General features: G+C 35.6%; 1 protein-coding gene across 1 annotated transcript in view; it reads left to right on the top strand.

The window, feature by feature from the left end:
• The window catches only part of ERCC4 (excision repair cross-complementation group 4), a 188,953-nt gene extending 180,753 nt beyond the window's left edge, over positions 1-8,200 (top strand). The window contains exons 6-12 of the mRNA XM_009886616.1: positions 516-696; positions 1,041-1,169; positions 1,757-1,867; positions 3,033-3,624; positions 5,455-5,547; positions 6,265-6,377; positions 7,467-8,200. Of these exons, the coding sequence (XP_009884918.1) occupies positions 516-696; positions 1,041-1,169; positions 1,757-1,867; positions 3,033-3,624; positions 5,455-5,547; positions 6,265-6,377; positions 7,467-8,200 (1,953 nt within the window). The remainder of the gene's footprint in view (positions 1-515; positions 697-1,040; positions 1,170-1,756; positions 1,868-3,032; positions 3,625-5,454; positions 5,548-6,264; positions 6,378-7,466) is intronic.
• The last annotated feature ends 1,777 nt before the right edge of the window (positions 8,201-9,977 follow it).

The following is a 9,977-nucleotide window of genomic DNA, read 5'->3' on the forward strand; positions in this document are numbered from 1 at the left end:
GGTTATTTGTTACCTGTGATTTAATCTTGTTGTGAGGCCTTCTGGTCTTTAACTATTTGGAGGGTTTTTTCTTGTGCTTTGTAGGTTGCATATCTGCATGCTACTCATCTCATTTTAAAATATCAAATCACATAATTGTTTTATTTTACCTAGGTAAAGGATACTAGATAGTAAAGGCACAGGCAAATACCAGTAAAATCAAAGCTAGGGCAGGGGTGGGCGTTATTGTATTAATATTTTATTATTATATGGAAAGGAAAATAAATACTAAAACCATTAAATTATATACATCTGCGACTTGTTAAAATGCTTTATGTAAAGGCATTGATATTATGGTAACTTTGCAAAAACTGACTACTTCAAAAGAAATAGCTTGCCCTCACATCTTTAATTGGGTAGGTTTAATAACTTCGGGAAACTAGTAGCATGCCCTGCAAAGGGGAAAAAAGTGCATTCTTATCTTGATTGGTATACTATATATTTGACATGCTGAACTTTCCATTTCATATTTCTAGACAATACGTCACTATTTAGATCCTCTCTGGCATCAACTTGGAGCTAAGACAAAATCTTTGGTCCAGGATTTGAAGATACTACGTACTTTGCTGCTGTATCTAACTCAGTATGATTGTGTCACTTTCCTTAATCTTCTGGAGTCACTGAAAGCCAGTGAAAAAGCTTTTGGTGAGAATTCAGGTAAACACTGAATAACCATACAAGTTAATGCATGAAACAGTGAAATGTTGATATTTTTAATTAACATTCCCAAACATATGAAGGTATCTAATTAGGTTTTATATAACCAGCCATAAGGACGTAGGTTTTTATTGACAGATAATGCTTTCATCTTCCCACTTAACTGCTGTTACTTAACAGTGTGAGATCTGCATCACACTTCTGTCTTTTATTAAGTTAGTAATTACATAGCAAGCAGGTAGCACAGGTATTCCCGATGAGAGATTTGGGGCTTTTACCGGAAAGGGTTGAAACGCATACACATTGCTAATGTCAAACTACTATCACTTTCTCTTCTTCTTTAGGTTGGCTGTTTCTTGACTCCAGTACTTCAATGTTTGTAAATGCTCGAGCTAGAGTTTATCGCATTGCAGATGAGAAACTGAATCAGAAAGGCAAAGTCTCTGAAAAAAGGGATGTAAAGAAGGAAAATGGTACTCATCATTCCTAATTTTAAGTTTGAGAGTGTCACACGATTTCAAATGCTCTGCATATTATTACTTGTGCTATGGTTCCCCACATGATTTTACACAGCTCAAGATCTCAATCTGTTAGCTGGAATAAGTTGAGACATAATCTTAGTTCAAAAAGCATGTAATAAACAACAAAAAAAAGTCGCAAAGAATCAAGGGATTCTTCTAAGCTTGCTCAGCTGATCACTGGGAGAGCATTTATGGAATTGTTCTTGAATTACATTGGTGTTTAGTTTGATCTCTTTTATTTTATGTGAACGGGTAGGAGGCTGCAATTTCTTTTATTAAAAAATATATATTTAGTAACTTCAGAACTAAAGGATGAGTGAAAATTTTAACTTTTTGCTTCACTAAAGCACTTATCCCCATTTTTAAATGTTTCTGTAAGAGTGCTCTCCAACCCGTCAGCATAGCAAGTTGCATATGTAGGCTGTTGAATATTATATTTGCCAACAGCCATCACACTATTGATGTCTAACCACTAATTTAAAGTTCTGAAGGATATTTTGGCTGTAAGAGCCGCTATGTTCAATCTTGTTTTGTTTCAGAATTGAAAAGGGAATTGGTTCTAGAAAGTAACCCAAAATGGGAAGCTTTGAGAGAAGTACTGAAAGAGATTGAAAATGAGAATAACAACAGTGAAGACCTTGGTGGTCCAGGTGAGAGAATACTAAATTATGTAAGCTTTCACAGTACAGCCAGTTTTTAGTTCTACATGACTTTTGACAGAAGGAGCCTAACTCTTTACTGTAGTTTTAATAAAAAGCTTTAAATTTAATCATTTGTGAACTTAAGACAAAGTTTATGTACACATGTACATAAACTATGTAAAACTATTTAGTTTTACATAAACTCTTATTTAACTCTTTTTCTAAAAGAGAAATGCTGTTGGTTGCTATGCAATACTGTTTAGGAAAGAACCTGAATTATTACAAAAAATATTTTAACTTACGTTTCAATGTTGTACTGATACCTTAGTCTCCAAACCAATAAAACTAATAATGCAGAAATTTAAAGTACCATTCACTCATTTATCAAGTTCCGTTAAAAAAAAAAAAAAAATAGGGGTTCTGTCTTATGTCCCCTCCATCTCACACATTCTTCTCATGCACCTGAAAAATTGCTTCTCCAGGAGATGCACCTAAACAGGGTAGAGAGTAGAAGGCAAGTGTGTTTCTAACTGCTTTGCTGCCTTTCCTATTTTGGGCCTTTTCATCCCTTAAATTTCACCAAGTTTTATTTTAGGAAATAGTAAGGGTAAAAAAGTGCGCTTTTCTCCCACCCACAGTGTTCTGACTCTGGATAAGAACTGGCTCTCTCACCTAGTGTTGTAGGAGTTTATCTGAGTCAGCGTGTGGAGAATTGTTATTCACGGCCCACAAATGTCAATAATACTGTGTGAAACATGTATTTTTTAAACTCTTTAACACAACTGACAAAGGCTGAAAATTCGAATGGCCTAAATTAAGTTTGTTCTTATTCCACGTTAAAAAAAAAAAAAAAAAAAAAAAGAAAGATGCTTGAGTATATTTCAATACATGCTGTATCTGCCTTGTTTCAGATGGTCAAAAGGAAAACCTCACTAATTTAGATGGTATAAGACTAAGGAATGCTGAACTTTCATTAACCTTCTCTAATTTTGTTTGGTAGAAAACATGCAATTTAGACTCCCTGGAAGCCCAGAGCAACTGTGACAACCAAGTGTAAAGGCATTTGGCAGGCATGCTTCTAGGATCATTAAAAACAATTTGCTCGAGAGATGTCTTGTAGCTGGATAAGAAGTACAGCACAACAGATTATAAACATACTGTTTCTTGACTGCAGGGCAAGTGCTTATTTGTGCCAGTGATGACCGAGCTTGTGCACAGCTCAGGGAGTATATTATTGCTGGAGCGGAAGCTTTTTTAACAAGGCTGTATAACAAAACCTTTGGAAAGGATGAGAGAGCTGGAGAAGTGTGGATTAAGGACAAAAAAGCCGTCAAGTCCAAAGGAAATGCCAGACCAGACACAGGGCCTCAAGCCAAAAAAGCCAAACTCACAGCTTCTTCAAAACAAAATAAACACAAGAAGCAGCAAGACCAGACTATAATCCAGATGATAGGCAAAACTGAGGAGGAAAAGCAAGAGGAGTTACAGGTGGAAGATAATAAAGAATTAAGCAGTAGCCAAGAAAGCGGTATCGAAGAGACCATTCCCGAAGATTTCCATGTGAACTTACCCTCAGATTGTTACTACGGTATTTTCAAGAACCCACTCACAATTATTCACCCGTTGCAGGGTTGCAACGATCCCTATGCACTCACTCGGGTACTGCATGAAGTAGAACCAAGATATGTTGTATTATATGATGCAGAACTAACTTTTGTTCGGCAGCTGGAAATCTACAAGGCAAGCAGGCCTGGGAAGCCTTTGAGGCAAGTTGACTTGGTCAGTCTAAGCTTAGTTTTAAAAGAAAAAATAAAAGTGCAATTTCAGCACTCAAGGCAGAGTGTACATCCAGTGATTATTTTTTTTCTTTAGCTAGCTTTTAATTCCTGTTTAGCCCTCTTCTTAATTTTAAACAAAATCACAATGTCTGATTTAACCAAAAGATAGTTTTTTACTTCCCAGCAGGTATTTAGTCCCCTAACAGAAACATACCTGATCAAAAGAAAAAAGTTCATTCCATCTTCCACAAGACCTCTGCTTAGATGATCTTAGTGGCAATAGATCCATTTTGATGTGCTGTAGTCTCACTTTAAACCATCTCTACAAGTATGATTTTGACACAATGAGCTTCATTTTGGGTTTAATTTTCACATTTCCTGATGTCTGGTCATGCTGAAGACCAGTAATTCAGAAACTGTAGCAGGAAAACAAGTAAAGGAAAACACAATATAGAAGATGAGAAGTTTTTGCTGTTATGCTCAGTTCTGGTGTTAGCTGACAAGAAGATTTCTGCCTTGTGTATTTATATAGTTGATACATTCGTGAATTGCAAACCCCACTTTTAGTCATAAATGTTAGACTAATTACAAATATAGAAAGTTTTAAATTTAATATACTGTGAGTTTTTCCATTATCTGTCATTTATATGGTGCCCTGATACAGTATTTCTTGAATACAGTAAACTGTCGTTATACCTGTACCACTCTGAAAATAACTTACGGCAGTTTCATAAGTCTTAGAATAAACAAACTTTACTTACTACGGTTGAAACACAATTTGTTGTCATATAAAATTATTAGCTTTTGAATTATAATGCTTTATACTTTAATCATCTCATGAAAATTATTTGCATAAATTTAACAGAACAGTTGTAATTTTCCAGTCAAAGATTTGTATACATGCAATGTAACTGAAAATGGGAATCAGTTTGGCAGTATGTAGTGTGTCTGTACCTGATATCAAGGTAAGGACTCTGTAGTGCGGATATAAATGACAGAACTCACGAAGTATACTGCATAAAGATAATTACTAGGTTATTTGTACAATTTATTTTTAATTGCCTAATCAGCATGTGTTGTATCTATCTCCAGCATCAGGTTCCTATACTTCAGAGCAGAAAAATCAGATGCAGTCATGCAAGTAGGGGTTAGGAGATGCACCGCACGAAAAAAGTAATAGGAATAAAATCCTATCAGTCTGTCAAAATGTACCTCAATTAAAATATATTGGAAAAATGATTGTGCTGAAAAGCTGTAGGCAATTAATTCCTTAAGGTAATTATTAATTCTTACATGTTACACATAAATCCCTATTTGCAGTATAAAACTTAAATTTGTTGGTGTGTTCATCTCTGAGATAGATAATAGCTTGTTCTTTGTAGAAATCACTTTAAAATCTTAGGTGGTGTTTTTTCCTAACCCAGGATGATTGCAGATTTTTGTTTGTTATATATATTCTACTGGGAAGGTTTTTAAAACAGTAAGAAAGTAACTTCTCCATTATACTTGCTTTGTGTCTTTACTGAATGGCTGACTGTAACCTGAGTCCGCTCTGGCTGAATCCCAGAATTCCAGTAAGCATATCTGCCACTGGGAAAAGAGGGAATATGCAACATAAGAATTTTTGTTGCTGATTTTGGAATATCTTTACAGAAAAAGATCGTGTGTTTTCACTTGCCTTTTTTAAGGCAAATACTAACTTATCAGGCACTTACTGCTACTAATCTTAAATATTGTGGGAATTTTTAACTTCATATGAAGTTTTGTGGTCTCTTTCTGTTCTTTTCCTTCCCCCCCTGCCCTCCCCCAAACTTTTAGGGTTTATTTCCTCATCTATGGGGGCTCAACAGAAGAACAGCGCTATCTCACAGCTCTCAGAAAAGAGAAGGAGGCGTTCGAAAAACTCATTCGGTAACAAAATTAGTTTACTACCTTTATTATTAATGTTTCATGTAATTCCCTTATGCTTACATTTTAAATAGAGTGCAGTTCTTAACTGTGTGAAGGCTTTAAATAAACTTTTAATTCAATTCCTTTTCAGATGTTAAGAGAATTTACCCATTGAGAATCAACAAAAAGTCAAAACCTTCTTTTCCACAGCACCTGATATTTTACTTATTAATTTTAGGGGGGGTTAATATTAAATTTCAAAGGCTAAACAGCACCACTTGTATTTTTCCCCAACTGTCTGTGAATTTAATTTCTGTAAATGTGTGGTTTTTTTCTGCAGGAACCATTTCTTGTAAGATATTTCTAAGGCTGTTATGACTTAAGTCATTTGGGGGAACAAAACAATTATTTTCTCATACGGTATAGGACAGTATTTTTACTGACAGCGTCTTCTCGCCAGGTTATACTGCTATTACTACTCATTAGTTCCTTTGTTTCATATGCCCTGAGAAGTTCTAAAAATAATAAAAAAAAAAAAAAATGCTAAGGAGTGGTCACAACTGGAAATAAAATACAGCATCTAGCCCAACAATCTGGAGAGGCTCGTAAATTGTGTTTCTGATCAGGATTGCAATTAGTATTAAACTACATATAATGACTGAAGAGTATTACAGTATTTTGATCTATTTTTCTCATATAATTTCAGTTTTGTGTGTGTGTGTGTTTGTGGTTCCTTAGAGAGAAGGCCAGCATGGTAATTCCTGAAGAAAGAGAAGGAAGAGATGAAACAAACTTAGACCTAATAAGAGATGCTAAACCTGCCTCTGTTTCTACTGACACCCGCAAAGCAGGTGAGCAGTCCCTGAATTTGGGCTCGCAACTCTAAGCTTTGAAAAAGACCTATAACTATAGTGTTTACATCCCGTCCAAAGCTTCTGGGTCATTGACACATTGCACATGGACTCTGCAGTCCTGATGGTAAAGAAACTTTGTCTCCCTTCCTCCATCTACCTCTGTGGTGCAATGACAATGAATTATGTTTTTCTTTGAAAAGAAAATGTAGATTAATGAAGTATTTTACTATTGAGACAGCATTTGGATTGTTTCTGGGCAGCTTGTTGGTGATGAGACTGTCAGTAATGTTTATAGGGAGGTGGAGAGGAATGAAAACATTGAAGTCTACAGATGGTCAAAGGCAGTTTTATCCTTCAGCTAGTAAATGTTGGGGGGGACTTTTGATCTTGGCAAAACAGCCTGGGTGAGCAACTGCAGATTGTGGGGTTTGTCTACTTTCTTTGCAATAAGGCATGATTTGTTGCTGTTCTAACCACACTTTTGTTCCTTTCTTTTGACATGTATACTGTCTTCATCTTTACAGCTCTGCCTCTGTTTTTCTTTACTATAATTTTTGTAATCCTGCTGTCCTTTAGCATGTGCTCTGGAATTGCTATTATGTCTTTTGTGGCCTTGACGCTGTAGTCTCTTCATGCATCCTTCTACAGATCTTTAAGGGGTGAAAATGTAACTCCTACAATCAAATGCCATATTTCTGTGGGAAATAGGTGGGACTAAAAAGGATCAGCTTCGTTACCTTGTTTTGCAGGCAACTTCTTAAAGATTTTCCTGATGCATTTAAATAATTTTCATCTATGGTTTAACATATTTCGTTGTCACATACACAAAGCTTATAGTAGGGAGTGTGATAGTTCTATTAAACTGCAGAGCATACTCCATAAAATACAGTATATAATTTGGCAACTAATTTTTGTCTATAACAGTGAAAACTTAAATAAAGTCTGGGTGTACTATACTGTTGAATTTGTGGAGATCTGCGAGATGCGAAGTCATCCATTAGAGAAGCATTGGCAGCACACAGAAAAACTACAACCAGAGTCTGAGGTCATAAATATTAGGTTAACTATTTGTATTTTGCTCTTTAGGTGGACAGGAACAGAAGAGTGTTCAGCAAACTGTAATAGTGGATATGCGGGAATTTCGTAGTGAGCTTCCATCACTGATTCATCGTCGTGGCATTGACATTGAGCCTGTTACTTTGGAAGTTGGAGATTATATTTTAACTCCTGATATCTGTGTAGAGCGGAAAAGTATCAGTGATCTGATTGGTTCCTTAAATAATGGAAGGCTGTATACACAATGCACTTCTATGTCCCGTTACTATAAGCGACCGATTCTCCTGATTGAATTTGATCCTAACAAATCTTTCTCCCTGATTCCACGAGGCTCTCTACATCAGGAAATTTCCAGTAATGATGTTACTTCTAAACTAACTCTTCTTACACTCCATTTCCCAAAGTTACGAATCCTGTGGTGTCCCTCTCCTCATGCTACTGCTGAACTGTTTGAAGAGTTAAAACAAAACCATCCCCAACCTGACGCAGAAACAGCAATGGCCGTCACAGCAGATTCTGAAATTCTTCCTGAGTCAGACAAATATAACCCCGGTCCACAGGACTTTCTATTAAAAATGCCAGGTATTAATGCAAAAAACTGCCGTGCCTTAATGAACCATGTTAAAAGCATTGCGGAGCTAGTGACACTGTCGAAGGACAAACTCACCAAAATTTTGGGTAATGCTGCCAATGCCACACAACTCTTTGACTTTATTCACCTGACCTATGGAGAGGCAATATCTAAAGGAAAAAGCAAAAGATGACTAATGAGATTGTCCCACATAGGGCATAGATAAGCTTCTCTTGCACGGTACTTTGGCAAAGTACATGAAATATTTTAATAAATGCCATCTAAGATAACAGCTGTTTCTTGCTAATGCTGTTCCAACAGTTTTAACATTTGAGTTAATTATTACTGAATGCAAGTTTCAAGAGGATTAAAAAATGTTTTTAATAGAGAAATGCAAACTATTTTTATTCTTTCTACAGCACTTTAACCAAATCAATAATATCACTGAATGAACTAAATTAAGTTCTTCACCAAGTGCATAAGAATTAAGTGCTAAGACTAAGTGATAAAGGTGTTTTCTTTTGAAAGTTATGATGTCTTGTTAAAACTAAAAATGTACTGTGTTTTGATTAATATGTGTGACTTGCCGCATGATACTTCACTTTGCTTTTGCTGTTTTTATTAATGTCTTACTCTGGAAACTGCCAATTTTCCATTGACAGTGATGGAGATATTTGAAACACATTGTGGTCTCTTGTCAGAGGAGTTCATTTAGGAGAACATACTTGGACTCAATTGTGGATTTTAGAACATCATCATAAGCCTTTGTCACAGTAAACTATAATTGTATGGTATGTTCTACATTGTATTTACTTACTTTACTAGCAGTTATACTTTCTTCTTTGACATTCCAAAGTCAGTACAGGTCTGTCTTACTAGATTTTGCAGAGTACACCCCTTTGGTCTAGACTGGATAGAGATTCTGTGGTGGCACAGTACAACTTAATTCTCTGCGTGCCTTACTTGTACTTTTAAGATGCTTTATTTTTTTTAATCGGTTTTGATAGCTCTTTCACCTCACTTACTTGAAAGTGAAAAATGTAGGTATACCATTGGGACCATACCATTTTTGTACCAGAGCTTATTTCCTCTCATAAAATGCAGTACTCTTCTAAGTAAGCTTTTCTGAAAGTGTTGACGATACTGTCTTTTTTCTGTGTCCTATTGCACTTGTTTTAATGTCTTAAATAGACCATCTGTCAATAAATTCAGTAAAGTTATTATCACCTGGAAGATAAAACATTCGGCGTTCTGGTAGCATAAAATTGTTACTCTTTTGATAGTTTGCGAATGTGGATATTGTTAAAAACATTCTGCAGTGAACTGTGATATGACAACTATGGAACAAACAGCCATTGCCAAAAGGGTTGGTCCTTGTGTCATTACATGCTAATGTATTTACATTAGCATTTACAACATCTTTATCTATAATGACTTGCACTTATGTATTTATACAAATCTAATGCTAACAACAGATCAATATAATCTCCATCATTAAAGGAGAGAGTATTAGGTTTCTGTATTCAGGTTCAGTAAAAATGGTACTGTGCACTTTCCGGTTTAAAGTTTGCTGTGCATTTTAAGTGTGAATGATGAATTTGTTAACTTAGAGTCTAGGGCTGAGCTGTGGCATACTTCCAAAGTGAACATTTTTCTGTAGATGCAAATTTCAGTATTAAATACATCCCTAACAAGATTAAAACTTGTTCATTATCCTGTTTCTCATTTGGCTGTATTGATGTCAGAAAACTTACTTTTAGTGTGTGCTTTATAATCCAGATCTTAGGATTTCCATTGCCCTATATTGTAATTTATTTCATTTAATATAAAAAGAAGTCTTTCCGTGAGACTTTTGCTTAGTCAAAGCAATAAGCTCAGAAATGTTCAGGGTAGAGAAAAAACCCTGTAAAGTGGTGCTAAGAGAACTGAAAATCGGAGTGTGGCTATAACTGTCCTGCATGCATGTCTGG

Source organism: Charadrius vociferus, unplaced genomic scaffold, assembly GCF_000708025.1.
Source record: "Charadrius vociferus isolate BGI_N301 unplaced genomic scaffold, ASM70802v2 scaffold46, whole genome shotgun sequence".
In the NCBI taxonomy this organism is placed as follows: Eukaryota; Metazoa; Chordata; class Aves; order Charadriiformes; family Charadriidae; genus Charadrius; species Charadrius vociferus.